General features: G+C 46.8%; 1 protein-coding gene across 2 annotated transcripts in view; it reads right to left on the reverse strand.

The window, feature by feature from the left end:
* Positions 1-15,770, reverse strand: part of LOC132394986 (frizzled-6-like) — an 85,978-nt gene that overhangs the window by 16,634 nt on the left and 53,574 nt on the right. For both annotated transcript variants that reach the window (XM_059971329.1, XM_059971323.1), the window contains 2 exons: positions 6,062-6,210; positions 4,569-4,979 (listed from right to left, as the gene is read on the reverse strand). In XM_059971329.1, the coding sequence (XP_059827312.1) occupies positions 4,569-4,979; positions 6,062-6,210 (560 nt within the window). The remainder of the gene's footprint in view (positions 1-4,568; positions 4,980-6,061; positions 6,211-15,770) is intronic.

The following is a 15,770-nucleotide window of genomic DNA, read 5'->3' on the forward strand; positions in this document are numbered from 1 at the left end:
CCTTGATGATCAAGAACCTATCAACCTCTGCTTTAAATATACCCAGTGACTTGGCTTCCACAGCTGTCTGTGCCAATGAATTTCTCAGATTCGTCACCTTCTGGCTAAAGAAATTCCACATCTCTATTCTAAAGAGATGTCCTATTCTGAGGCTGTACCCTCAGACTCAGACTCCCTCACTACAGGAAACATCCTCTTCACAATCACTCTATCAAGGCCTTTCAATATTCAATAGATTTCAATGAAATCCCCCTCATTCCTCTGAACTCCAGTGAGTGCAGGTGCACAACCATCAAATGCTTCTCATATGCTAACCCTTTTGTTCCCAGGATCATTCTCGTGTGCCTCTTCTGGAATCTCTTCAATGCCAGCAAATCATTTCTTAAATAAGGGGCCCAAAATGGCGCAAAATATTCAAAGTGGGGTCTGAACAATGTAACACCCTGGGAAAGGTTTCACTGTTAATGTAATGGTTATTCTGTAGCAGCAGGGTTTGGGTTATGGCCAGAGATATCGGGGGCTTTGGAATGTGCGCCGTCCAATGATGGGCGTGTTTTTTTCTTGTGTGCCTGAGAGCAAGTTGTTCTAGGACTTTTGTTCAGCAGAAGATGGAAGAGAGAAGACGTCTAGAAGGAGTGGACTTGGAGTTGGGACAGACATTGATGAAACCCAGGGGAAATTGATGGAAGACTACCGGAAGGGAAACTGTGAGCTCCAACATGCGCATTAGACTGTTTCATTAAAATGGCCCTTTTCTTTTAGTTCTCCTTTACTAACCCTCTTGTCAAATTAAGAATTATAAAGCTTAACCGTTTAATTGCATATGGTGTACTGTATGTTATTTTGCGGTACTGATTTGTAACAGAGTAACACATCACGCAGCATCCATGCAAACAAGATGTTCTGCACCTCAGATTTCACATTTGCCAGAGACTGTCTTCCCTAGACCAACATCACCGGCCAAACCTGAGGGCTACAGTTGGGATTGATTTTGTTGGATGAATCCACGGCGTTACCGGTAACTAACACACGTGTGCTGAGTGCAGTAGACATTTGTACTCCAGATGAATTGTTAATTTTCCTTTTAAGTACTGTTAAAGCTGTCGGCAAAGTAATGACTGTGGAGTGGAGATATGATAAAATAGTGGACACAGACCTTGTTTTGTTTCAGACTAGTGCTAACGTAACGGCAGTGGAACTGTCTGGTACTACTGAGGCCCCGGGTGAGGGGGTCTGTGAACTGTCCATGCTTCCTGGGAGGAGAAGAGTGTAGTGGAGCAGGCCGAATTGCAAGTCGGGTCTCCTGCAGCTGGAGGTGAAGACTTCAAAGACAGGATTCTCTCTGCTTCGCGAGCAGAAGGAGCAGTCTAATTTGAAATATCTAATGAGTCCCCGTCCTCCAGGGAAGAGTGAGAAATCTGAGTTAGTATCCGCCCTTAACCCTTTGGAAAATAAATGGAAAAATGCTCGGGTCCGTAGTCCCAGCTATGGTAGGTTCCGCCTATTCTCAGGAACAAAGCCCACCCCTAAAGGGGAGGAGGAGTATGAGGCTTGTGCAGAGCAGACCTCTCAGTTGTTAGATGAGTGGCAGTGATCTGATGATGATTGGTTGAAAGTTTGAGGGGGCGGGCTGCTGACGTTGTGAGAGTCGTAAAGTCCCAGAACCCCCTTGCCACTACTACCACTTACATGTGAGCACTGGAAAATGCATCTGGCATACCAGTAAGCGTAATGGAGCTCATGCTGGGGTTTCAGAACATGCGTCAGGAGGAAGGGGAGAAGCTTTCTGCTTATATTTTTCAGCTAGAGAGGCAGCTAAATTGCTTGCAGTGCAGAGGGGTCATTCAGGTGGCTGAGGTGGATCAATTAAGAACGGAGCAGAATCCCAGGACCTGATCACTTGGGCGCTCTGAATATCTCGTAAGCTGTGACCCCCTCCCTTGTGAACCGATCAGAGAAGTACGAGAGGAGGAAAATACATTGGCAGCGCAGGAGGCCTCTGCCAGCAGGGTATAGTCCTCGGTAGTGGTCCCCTGCAGTAAATTAACCACAGATAGCTTGCCCTGGGGAGAAGTAGAGGAGATTGTGGCAGAGTTGAGAACTGGTATGTCCCAGTTATCAGTGGGTGTGACCCTCCCCCCCAATATATGATGGAGGAACAGAGTGTGGCCCCTTCTGCATTGGGGAACTATGTCACTGCTTTTTAAACCTGGGTTGGACTTTGTGTATTGCAGGAAGGGTTGGCAAATTCTCTCAAAGTTATGAGGACATGACTAAGTTTGGTGTAATGCCCTGGGAAAGGCTTCACGACTAATCTAATGGTTATTCTGTAGCAGCAGTGTTTGGGTTATGGCCAAGAGATAACTGGGGGGTTTGGAATGTGCGCCGTCCAACGAAGGGAGTGTTTTTTTCTTGCTGTGTGCCTGAGAGTGAGTTGTTCTAAGTCTTTTGTTCAGGGGAATATGAAAGGAGAAGATGCCTGAAAGGAGTGGGGACAAACGTTGATGAAACCCGGGGGAAATTGATGGAGGACTAACGGACGGGAAACTGTGTATTCCAACGTGCACATTAGATTGTTTCAGTAAAATGAGCCCTTTTTTTTTACTAACCTTCTGGTCAAATTAAGAATTATGAATTTAAATCATTTAATTGCATATGGTGTGTTGTCTGTTATTTCGTGGTATTGATTTGTAACAGGGGAACACGTCATGCTGCATCCTCACAAACAAGCTCCTCAGATTTCACATTTGGTGGAGCCAGAGACCGTCTTCCCTAGACTAACAATGCTGGTTGAACCTGAGGGTTCCACTTATAAAGCTTCAGCATTACATTCTTGCTTTTATATTCTAGTCCCCTTAATATTAATGTAAACATTGCATTTGACTTCCTTACCACTGACTCAACCTACAAGTTAACCTTTAGGGAATCCTGCATGAGGGCCCCAAGTCCCTATGCACCTCGGATTTTTGAGCATTCTGCCCATTTAGAAAATATTCTACGCCTTCTACCAAAATACATGGCCATACTATATTCCATCTGCCACATCTTTGCCCATTCCCCTAATATGTCCAAGTCTTTCTAAGAATCCCTGCCAATCCACCTATCTTTATATAATCTGCAAACTTGGCCACAAAGCCATCAAATCCATCATCCAAATCATTGGCATATAATGGTCTCAATAATGACGCCTGTGGTACTCAACTAGTCACCAACAGCCTCCCAGAAAAGGCCCCCTTTATTCCTACTCTACCTTTTGCCAGTGTCACTCAGCCAATCTACCCATGCTAGTATCTTTCTGTAATGCCGTGGCTGCTTATCTTGTTTCACTGTCCCCCATTACCTTTCTCCAGTATCATTTTCCAGTAGTCCTATATCCCTCTCTTTTGCACTTTATATATTGGAAAAAGAAATTTGTATCCTCTTCTATATTACTGGCTAGCTTTCTATCACATTTTGTCTTTTCTCTCTTTATTGCTATTTTAGTTGCCTTCTGTTGGTTTTTAAAAAGCTTCCCAATCCTCTCGCTTCTCATTAATTCTTGCTATATTGCATGCCCTCTCATTTGCTTTTAATGCTGCCTTTGACTTTCCTCGTCGGTCATGGATGCATCATCCTCCTTTAGATTGCTTCAGCTTTAGGATGCATCTTTCCTGAGTCTTCCGAATTGCTCCCAGAAACTCCAGCCATTGTTGTTCTGCCATCGTCTCTGTTAGTGACCTCTTCCAATCAACTTTGGCCATCTCCTCTCATGCTCCTGTAGTTCACTTTACTCCGCTGTAATACTGGTAGAAGACCTGGTTTCAGCTTCTCCCTCTCAAACTGCAGAGTGAACTCTGTCACATTATGATTACTGCTTTACCTTAGGTTCCCGAATCAAAACCTGCTCATTACACAATATCCAATCCAGAGTAGCTGATCCTTTAGTAGTACTGCCCTTTCTCTAGTGGGCTCTACCACAAGCTGCTCTGAAAAGCCATCTTGTAGGCATTCTACAAATTCTTTCTCTTGGGACCCAGCACCAACCTGATTTTCCCAGTTTAACTGCATGACTTTGTAGCATTGTCCTCTTAACGTACCTTTTCTATCTCCCATTATAATCTATATCCCACATTCCAGCTGCTGTTCAAAGGTCTAAATGTAACTCCCACAGGGTCTTTCCGCCCTTGCAATTTCTTGACTCTACCCACAAGGACTTTACATTTTCCAATCCTATTTCACCTCTTTCTAAGGATTTGATTTTATTTTTTTTACCAAAAGAGTCACTCCAGCCCCTCTGTCTACCTGCCTGCCCTTTCAATACAATGTGTATCCTTGGATGTTAAGCTCCCAGCTATGATTCAGTGATGCCTACAAAGTCATACTTGCCAATCTTTAACTGCACTACAATTACTCTACCTTATTCTTTATTTCTACATCAAACCACTAACCAATCATTTTAATATTGGAAGGTTAGGATCTGATCCCCAAACTTGAATGCTTACAATAATGTTGAAGAGAATGGAATTCCACTGCATTTGTTAACTTTAGATGCAATTATTAAATTACACAGCAAAGCAGCTGCCCCTCACCTTCCATCTGGGACACGTTGCACGCCTTCAGACTGAACTCTTGGTCCAACAGAGTTGATGTCCTCGTTACTTCCTTTCTCTGTCAGGTCAGCAGACATTGCCTGGCCCAATAAACTGATAGAAGCTCGTTCCCCGGTGGAGACGTTCAACGTGGATGGCATTTCAGGTAGCAGAGCATGATGCTCATTGATTTCAAGAAAATGTTTAGCTTCTGAAAGTGTCCCTGGGCTGGCGGCAGGCAGGGACGTCCCATGACTTGCCCCACCTGTGGTGCATGTCCCCATGGATTTAGAGATGACCCTGAGTTTATGGAAACCCGACTTGTGCTTCTTTTGGTGCTGGACTTTGGAATTGTGCTTTAGGAAAAATTCACAGGACTCCTGCAGCACTCTGCGGCTTTCCGTTATTGGACTGGGGAGAAAGAAAGACGAGAACGTTCAGAAAATAAGTACCAGTCAAGTCACAATGCAAACCTCAAACGTCATAAACACAAGAGATTTTGTGGATGCTAGGAATCCAGAGCAACACACACAAAAAGATGGAAGAACTCAGCAGATTTTGGGCTGAGACTCTTCATCAGGACTGAAAAGGAAGGGGGAAGAAGCCAGAATAGGAGGCTGGGGGGAGGGGAGGGAGTACAAGCTGGCAGGTGGCATTGGGAACTAGTTGAGGGAAAAGGCGAGTCAGTGTTGAAGAAAGAAGCTGGGCAGTGATAAGTTAAAGAGGCAAGGAACTGAAGAAGAAAGAATCTGATAGGAGGGGGCAGCAAACTATGGGAGAAAGGAAGGAATAGGGGTACCAGAGGAAGATGATGGGCAGATAAGAAGGGATGAGAGAGGAGCCAAAATGGGGAATGGGAAAAAAATGACAAAATGAATTTAATATATCTGTCTGTCTTCACAGAGACAATGACAAAGGAATGTGAAAGAGGCAAAATGAAAAGATGTAATTTAACTCTTTAATTGTTACAAAATTAAGTTCATAAACCCAAGTATTGCAAAATAACTGGAGATTTGAAATTGAAAAGCAATCTGGAGGTTTTGTCCTCCTCAATAGCTCCAGTGGGTGGACACACTACTTGAGAGCGTGAACTGACCCCCTTTCAATGCCACTCTATAAGGCCATCATCATATTTCCACAAAGCAATCATCCCAACCCCCACAAGTAGCACGTCTATGCTGCTGGAGCACAGCGCCTGCCGTAGGATTGGGGTTCAATTTGCGCTGCTGTCCGTAAGGAGTGTGTATGTTCTCGCTGCGACCCTGTGGGTTTCCTCGCACTTTCCAATGGGTTAGGGTTAGTAAGTTGTGGGCATTTTATGTTGGCGCCGTAAGCATGGCGACACTTGACGGCTGCCCAGCATATCCTCGATGCAAACTACGCATTTCACTGTATGTTTTGATGAATAAGTGAAAATAAAGCTAATCTGTTATGCTACTACCTTCCACACCTATTGTAAGCACAGTTACCAAAAGATTGACAAGTGGTCTTACTCTCGCTTGCGAGCGCTCTGAAAGAAATTGGCCCACTCAGAACAGGTCTTCCTACTGCCAACCCAGAAAACTGCTGGTATACCGACAATTAGAGTCATCAGGTATTTCATCATAAAAAGAGACAAGTCAGGTCTAGTGAGAGCTTCTACCTGAATAAAAGCAGACAAAAAAAAGATCAAAATACACCACAGAAAACTGAGTAAGCATTCACAGTTTAATAAAGTTTTATGCCACCACAGCATACATTACAAAATTGGCAAGGTTTTAACCAGGGTGGAAGACTACAATTCATTAGCAAGAAGAATCAACTTGAGCAATGTTATCATAACCACAAGAGACTCTGCAGATGCTGGAAATCCAGAGCAACACACTCAAAATGCAGGAGGAACTCAGGGCAGACAGCATCTCTAGAGACAAATAAACAGTCAATGTCTTGGACCAGAGATCTTCATCAGGACACTGATGAAGGTTCTTGGTCCATTACATCGACTATTCACCTCCATAGGTGCTGCTTTGCCTGCTGAGTTTTTCCAGCATTGTGTCAGTGTTGCAATGTTATCATGACACATTAGGCTTCTTATATCACCTGCAGATAACCACAGTTAAAATTGTTGCTAAGGTCCTGCCCATCTCATCTCTAACTTTGACAGAAGCCTCAGAGAAATGACATAACCAGCTGATGGAGTCCTGTTTCGGTGACAACACTTTGTTACCATTTTCAATTGCTGTTGCCACTATCCACAACAACGTAATTGATGAATGCTCCACTGCTCCTCCTGGATATCGCGACAAGAGTCAAACACAAATTTTGCCAAAATGTTAAACACCTGAATGCAGGAACTGCAGAAACTATAACTCACCCAATTACAGTTTTGAAATGACACTCATAGGACTGAGCTCATGCACTCTTAGTTTTTTTTCTCACCCCTCTCCTTCCTGATACAATCAACTCAAATGGGTGTAGATGATCTAGCACAGAAGTTCCCAACCTTGGACCAATACCATTAAGCAGGGGGGCCATGGAGCCCAGGTTGGGAATCCCTTATCTAGTGGATATTTTATAGTGTGCTGGACAAGGGCCAGTGGAACTGGATACAGTGTACAAATGTAATTGTCTTACAGCTGTCCTGCATGCTGAGCTTAGCCAATTATTATTATTTTTTTTTAAATGGGTTATTTGAGAGTTTTGGCCTAGTAGTCCTAATTGTTTGCTGGCTTTTCCAAAGCTGGTGTTCAAAGGCTTCCAAGCATCTAAATCCAGTCAGGCCTCTACATGGAGTCCCACAGTGGATTCCTGTCTACGGAGATTCCCCAGCATTATTCTTGGGAATCCAGTTCTTCATCCCACACCAACAGTAAGAACTGATGTAGAATGGGAGTCCCCATTCTCTCAGCTGGGAAATTTGGAGAAAAGTTTATACATACACTTGTTTCATTACTGATTTCTAAGAGTTTTAATTATATTTTAACTTTAAAAAAAATGTTAAAATTGGTTTGCAGTGACTTCATTATTTTTGATCTTCTGAATAAGAGTGACATTTAAAAACTGATGTAGCCTCACAGGTTTTGACAAGAAGCAAACCTCCTACCCCTAGCTTCCTAATAATTGCATATAAGCTTGACTGCATCTCACCAGGTAAATGTGGGTTACAAGCTGGCTAGAACATAAGTAACACAGAAAAAAATGTCTTCCAGTAAGATGGCGGCATGCTCAGGCGCAGTGGCCTCTCTGGGTCCAATCGAAGTGCCAATTGTTCATACTTCGTCTTTTTTATGATTACAAGGCATTGCTGGATATTAAGAACATCAAGTAAGATAGATCTACCCCATCAGCGACGTGCTAGATAGCAATGGAGCTGGAGATGTTGGGCACCATATTCAAGCCTGCTTCAGCCATCCAGGCAGTGCATGACTCAATAAATGATTGGCTTGGGAGTTGTGGAGAATTTTGGCCAACTAGGGTTGGATAAATACTTTTGGGAGACTATAGAATTACTTAGTGTCTGTATTACTTAAGGCCTGAATCAGCAGAAAATCATGGAGCTGCCCTCTGCCCTATTGCTGTAGGCACAATGTTACATGGTGTTGCCTTTTAGCTTCTGCTGTAGACATGAGACTATATGGTGTTGCTCTCTAGCTTGCAGCTGTACAAGCTGAGGCTACGTGACGTAGGTGTTTTCCCCCAAGCTTGCTCAGGACAATACCAAATATGGAAATGTTGTACAAACCCTACCCGGTAGAATCTACCATAAACAGGGTGCATGTACTGATCATGAGGTGGTCATTGTTCTTAGTGTCATACAAATAAAGAGTCTCCTAACGAGTATTGTGTGGAAAAGGAAATCCCCTAACAGACGTGTTTATTGGGATTGCAAGACCCTGTTGGACACTGGCAATGTAAAATGCTGCGAGCCTGATTCATTCGTTTATCAGCGAGACTGATGGCAGGGGTGCTGCATTGCACGGACAAGGCCCTTATGCCTCGGGATCACCTGTTCTGGTCGTCGGTGAAGGGGATGCTGGAGTTAGCGGTTTGCTGCTGGATTCTGTGCTGAGTTGGCAGCTGGCCCTTCCCATTTCTGCTGCCCTCCAGTGCTTGCTCCCAAGAAGACAAGCTGTACTACCTTAATCCGAAGCTGCACTTGCAAGAAATGAGGGACAGCTATGGCTTGTTCTTGCAGAAACTTAGCTCCAGGACAACATCTGTGCACTATCAATCTACTTCTATGACACTCAGGGTCTTGGGCCATATTTTTTTATGTCACAGTATTTTTTTCTGCTATCATAGTTATATGTGTTACTGTGGGTACTGTGTTTTGCATCTTGACCCCAGAGGAATGCTGTTTCATTGGCCATAATCATGTGTATGGTTGAATGACCATTAAGCTTAAACTTGAATATAATCTTGAACACAGCAGGTCAGGTGACATCTATGGAGGGAAATAAACAGTTGGCCCTTTGGGCTGAGACCCTTCTTCAGCACTGGAAAGGAAAGTTGCTCCTCCAACCTGAGAGTGGCTTCATCGTGGCAAGTAGAAGAGGCAGAATGGTCATGCAGAGTGAAATTAGAATAGTTGGCCACTGGGAAATCCTGCCTGTCATGGATGGAGTGAAGGTGCTTGACAGAACGGTGCCCCAGTCTACATCAGGTCCCACTGATGTAGAGGAGGCCGCAGCAGGATAGAGGCTCCAACATGACTTGTTCAATGTCAACCTGTCAGCAACCTTTGCAGCCCTTTCACTTCCTGACTCCAGCCTGGTGCTGATCATTTCTTCTTCTGCCCTGTTGTCTCCCCTTCCTTCCCCAAGAACTCTGAGGCTAATTTTAACACACCCTATGTTCCAACTCTAACTCATTAACTCAGATTGACCATGCTCAAGTTAAGAATTTTCTGATATTATTGGATTACATATTATTATTATTGCATCACATGGTGCCTCTCTCTGTCTTAAAACTTTGTCAGGACGTTACACCTTCATGTTTTGAATTGAAAAAAGCTCAATGGGGAAGATAATTCTTGAATTTGTACAACAATTATAACAATGGTATAATTAAAAGGCTTGCAAATGCTAAATGTGCATCCACTGCTTCAAAAGCAGATTAAAAAGTAGAATTCTTTGTAATTAAACAGGATCAACTTGTAGACTACAGCTTATTGCAATTACTTTAACATAATATTCATCATGATATGTTCCCTCTTTAGTTCAAAGTAAATTTAATATCAAAGCATATAGATGTCACTTTTGTGAGATTCATTTTCTTGCAGATGTTCACAGGAAAATAAAGAAAAATTGAATTTAATAAACTATGCTGAATATAATTTATCTTTTTTTGTATATATCCATATTGTACAAATACCCAAAATTGTAAGCTAGGGATGTCTTCAGCAACAGTTTTAAAACAGTTGAAGATACGAGTAAAAGAACACCCACAGAACGCTGGAGGAATTCAGCAGATCAGACAGCATTGACAGAAAAGTCAACATTTCAGGCTGAGACCCTTAATCAGCACTGACAGGAAGGGGGAAAATGCCAGAATAAAAAGGTGTTTTTGGTGCTCCCAATGTGACCTCCTCTACATTGGTGAAGCCCGTCATAAATTCAGGGAATGCTTCATTGAGCACCTCAGCACCATCCACAAGTAGGACTTCCCAGTGGCCATTCATTTTTAATTCCAATTCCCACCCTTGTTTTGATCCATGGCCTCCTCTTGTGCCAAAATGAAGCCACCCTCAGAGAAGCAACACCTTGTATTCTCTCAGGGTACCCTCCAAGCTGATGGCATGAATATTAATTTCTACTTGCAGTAAAAAAAAATTCCACCCCCCCCCCACCTCAATTCTCCACCCTGACCATTTACATCTTCTCACCTGCCTATCACTTCCCCCTTGGTTTCTTCCTCCTTCCCTTCTGTCTACTGTCCACTCTCCTTAACAATCAGATTCTTTCTTTCTTCAGCCTTGACCTTTCCCACCCACCTGGTTTCACCTAGCCTCTTTCCTCTCCCCCCACCTTTATATTTTGGCATCCTCCCCCTTTCTCCTCAGTCCTGAAGAAGGGTCTTGGCCTGAACTTGGCTGAATTGTTCATTCTTTTCCACAGGTGCTGCCTGACCTGCTGACCACCTTTATATTTTGGCATCCTCCCCCTTTCTCCTCAGTCCTGAAGAAGGGTCTTGGCCTGAACTTGGCTGAATTGTTCATTCTTTTCCACAGGTGCTGCCTGACCTGCTGAGTTCTTCCAGCATTTTGTATGTGTTGCTTTGGGTTTCCAGCTTCTGCAGACATTCTTGTGTTTGTAAAGTAAAAAAAAATACTTTATTATCTAAAACACTATAGGGATTTAATGAAGTGTTGATGAGATTGCATTCAGGAGATCAGGAGCTAATTAAAGATGACAAATGGCAATTTGACTGTAGCCATTCTTAGTCTACTTTATATTACAGTCACTGGAAGCAAACAAAGTTCAAAGCTCTCAGCAATATTGATCTCCTGAATCTGACTATTTCTCATCAATGATTTGAGAAGAGCTTGTTTGCACAAAAAAAAGTCATGAGGGTAAATCACAGGATGTTTTTGATCCAAAACATCCACAACGCAAAATAACTGCATAGTTCAGCATGCAGCACACTTTATAAACAACACTGTGGCGACCCACTTTCTGCGCAGGCAAACCGGCTCACAAATAGCCAGCGCATGGGGAGAGACTTTGGTAATGCACCTCTGACGTCATTTCTGCCTGGAGAGGGCGGGCGCTAGGGATTAAATGTCAGCACCGAAGTTTGAATAAATTAGTCTCGAATCGACATAGCGACTGCGTGTCGTTGTCTCTAGTTCTGTATGTAGTACATCACTACATTGGTGACCCCGACGGTCCAAATGGGATTTGGACCAAAGATGACCGACTCTTCATCTGTTCACACAGTTTCGTTAAAACTGCCGACTTTCTGGACACTGCGACCACGTGTGTGGTTTAGCCAAGCAGAAGCCCAGTTCCAGATTCGGCAAATAGCCTCTGACTCCACGCATTACTATCACATGGTGAGCGCCCTTGACCAGGAGACAGTCGTCCAGTTTGCGGATTTCATACAGTCGCCCCCGGAAGAAGGCAAATATGAAGCATTCAAAGTGCTGCTCATTGGGACCTTTGGCTTCTCGCGGTGTGAGCGGGGTGCCCGCCTGCTTCACCTGGATGGTTTGGGAGATAGACTGCTGTCAGCATTGATGAACGAGATGCTGGCCCTGCCTCATGTTCGAGCAAGTGTTCCTAGAGCAACTGCCCGAGGACATACATCTGCTGCTGGCCAACGCAGATTTCAGCGACCCCCGGAAGGTGGCGGCCCGGGCAGATGTGCTGTGGAAAGCCAAGAGGGAGAGTGTGGCGTCCGTCCATTAGATTACCAGGCCACGCGCCCAACAGCGGACCAGACCAGGCCCGGCGGGGGGGGGGGGGGGGCGCACACAGAGGCAAGAGTGAGGAGGATGGTGAACAGTGGTGTTTCTACCACCAGCGGTGGGGAACAAAAGCCCGCCGTTGTTGCCCACCCTGCAAGGGCCAGGGCCAGCTGCCGCTAATGACTATGGCGGCTGACCGCCAGGACAGCCTCTTGTACGTCTGGGACAAACAGTCGGGACGCCGCTTCTTGGTCAACACCAGAGTGGAAATCAGCGTCTTGCCCCCGACAGGGTACGACACCCGCAACAGGAAGCCAGGACCCACCCTGAGGGCCGCAAACGGCAGCACGATACGGACCTACGGCACCCGCACAGTGCAGCTGCAGTTCAGCGCCAGACGGTTCACGTGGGATTTCACACTGGCAGCCGTGGCCCAACCACTCCTGGGGACGGACTTCTTGCGAGCTCACAGCCTGCTGGTCGACTTGCAAGGGAAAAGACTGGTACATGCTGAGACTTTCCAGACGTTCTCCCTGGGTGAAGCCAAGTTGCCAGCCCCACACCTGGACTCCATCACGCTGTCAGACAACGAATTCACCAGAATCCTGGCGGACTTTCCATCGATTCTGGCACTGCAGTTCACGGCAGCCATGCCCAAACATGGGGTTCAGCACCATATCCCAACAAAGGGACCACACCTCCATGCTCGCACACGAAGGCTCCCCCCGGAAAAGCTCCGCCTGGCGAAGGAGGAGTTCAAGAGGATGGAGGAATTGGGGATCGTACGGAGGTCCGACAGCCCAGGTGCCCAAAGCAGCTGGGGTTGGAGACCATGCGGCGACTACCGCAGACTGAATGAGGCTACAACTCCAGACCGCTACCCTGTGCCACACATACAGGACTTTGCAGCAAACCTGCACAGGGCAAGAATATTTTCCAAAGTAGACCTCGTCCAGGGATACCGTCAAATCCCGGTGCACCCTGAAGCCATCCCCAAAACAGCACTTATCACCCCGTTCGGCCTGTTCGAGTTCCTCCGAATGCCGTTCGGCCTGAAGAATGCCGCACAGACGTTCCAGCAGCTAATGGACGCGGTGGGACGCGACCTGACTTTGCGTTCTTCTATTTGGACGACATACTTATAGCCAGCAGTAGTCGCCAGGAGCATCTGTCCCACCTCAGCCAGCTCTACTCCCACCTGAGTGATTTCAGCCTCACGATCAACCCGGCCAAATGCCAGTTCAATCTCGATACCATCGACTTCCTGGGCCACAGGATTACCAAAGACGGGGCAACACCTCTGCCCAAGGTAGACGCAATCTGCCACTTTACCCACCCCAACACGGTCAAAGGCCTACAGGAGTTTGTTGGTATGGTGAACTTCTACCATCGTTTCCTCCCCTCAGCAGCCCGTATCATGTGCCCTTTGTACACCCTGATGTCGGGTAAAGGCAAGGACATTACTTGGGACAAGGAGGCTGCGGCCGGTTTCATCAAAGCCAAGGAAGCCTTGGCAGATGCCGCGATGCTGGTGGACCCCAGAACGGACGTTCCGACCACCCTCACGGTGGACACATCTGACACAGCAGTCGGTGGGGTGCTGGAGCAGCTCATCGAGGGGCGCTGGCAACCCTTGGGGTTCTTCAACAAGCACCTACAACCACCCGAACTCAAGTACAGTGCTTTCCACCGGGAGCTGTTGGCACTGTATCTGGCAATCCGGCATTTGAGGTACTTCTTAGAAGGCAGGCCGTTCACCACGTTCATGGATCACAAACCGTTGACCTTTGCGGTCACAAAGGTGTCCGATCCCTGGTCGGCTCGCCAGCAGCGACATCTGTCCTACATCTCCGAGTACACGACAGACATCCAGCATTTCTCGGGAAAGGACAACGTCTTGGCGGATGCACTCTCCAGACCAGCTGTCCAGGCCCTGTCCCTGGGGGTGGACTATGCAGCACTGGCGGAGGCGCAGCAGGCAGACGACGAGGTGCCCAGCTACAAGACCGCAGTCTCGGGTTTGCAGTTGCAGGACTTTCTCGTAGGCCCAGGTGATAGGACCCTCCTGTGCGACATGGCTACCGGCCAACCTGGCCCCATCGTCCCGGCAGCCTGGAGGCAGTGAGTTTTCAACTCCATACATGGTTTGGTGCACCCATCGATCAGGACAACCGTCTGGCTGGTCTCCAGCAAGTTCGTGTGGCACAGACTTCACAAGCAGGGCAGTGAATGGGCCAGAACGTGCACGCAGTGCCAAACAGCCAAGGTGCAGTGGCACACTAAAGCCCTGCCGCAGCAGTTCGAACCCACCCACCGGAGGTTCGACCACATTCATATGGATATCATGGGCCCCCTACCAGTGTCCTGAGGAGTGCGGTACCTCCGAACTATGGTAGACCGGTTCACAAGGCGGTCCTGCTCACCGACACATCTGCCGATTCCTGCACCCGAGCACTGATCGCAACCTGGGTAGCACACTTCGGGGTACCAGCCCACATTACCTCCAACAGAGGCGCCCAGTTCACCTCCAGCCTGTTGGGAATGCAGCCACACTGCACTACTGCCTACCACCCACAGTCGAACGGACTAGTGGAACACTTCCACTGTCACTTGAAGTCGGCTCTCATGGCCCGCCTGTGAGGACCTAACTGGGTGGACGAGCTTCCCTGGGTCCTACTCGGAATCCGCACGGTGCCCAGAGAGGATCTGCACACCTCGTTGGCCGAGTTGGTGTACGGTGCACCCCTGGCCGTCCCACGCGAGTTCATACCAGCCCCAAGGGGGCAAGAGGAAGAACCCGCAGCAGTCCTGGACAGACTATGCGAAAGGCTCAGCAACCTGGCCCCCGTACCGACTTCACAGCACGGACTGACCCCGACCCATGTACCCAAAGACCTGCAGAACTGTAAGTTTGTGTTTGTATGAAGGGGCAGACACCAGGCACCGCTACAGCGGCTGTACGAGGGGCCGTTCAAGGTGATCAACAACAACAGGTCCACGTACGTTCTGGACATTGGGGGGAAAGAGGAGGTTTTCAGAGTGGACCGACTCAAACCAGCCCATGTGGACTTGGTGCAGCCGGTCGAGGTTCAGGCACCGCGGCGCAGAGGCAGACCTCCCAGACAGAGGCTGATCCAGACTGTGGACATTGGGGGGTGTATCGCCAGTTCTGGGGGTGGGGGGGGGGGTTATGTGGCGACCCACTTTCTGCGCAGGCGAACCGGCTCATAAATAGCCAGCGCGTGGGGAGAGACTTTGGTAATGCACCTCTGACGTCATTTCCACCCGAAGAGGGTGGGCGCTAGGGATTAAATGCCAGCACCGCGAAGTTTGGATAAACTAGTCTCGAAATGACTTACCAACTGCGTGTCGTTGTCTCTAGCTCTGTATGTAGTACATCGCTACAACACTACAATATAGTGGTGCTGAGTCTAACCTAATCTGTATTCTCTAAAACACAAGAGTTTCTGCAAATACTGGAAATCCAGAGTATACACAAAATGCTGGAGGAACTCAGCAGGTCAGGCAGCCTCTACAGAGAGGAATAAATAGTCATTTTTCAGACCAAGACACTTCATCAAATCTCACCCTGAAATGTTGACTATTTATTCCTCTCGGTGAATACTGCCTGACCTGCTGAGCTCCTCCAGTATTTTGTGTATTACCATGTTACCTAACCTTCTCCTGCTCATTTATTCAAAAATAAAAGACCAGTAAAATGCTTATGGTTCTGTTTAAATAAGTAGTCATAAAATATCACAACTAGGACTGTTCTATTGATTAAGTCCTATTATATTACCACCTTAGAACAGCTA

Source organism: Hypanus sabinus, chromosome 1 (genome assembly GCF_030144855.1).
Source record: "Hypanus sabinus isolate sHypSab1 chromosome 1, sHypSab1.hap1, whole genome shotgun sequence".
Classification (NCBI taxonomy): domain Eukaryota; kingdom Metazoa; phylum Chordata; class Chondrichthyes; order Myliobatiformes; family Dasyatidae; genus Hypanus; species Hypanus sabinus.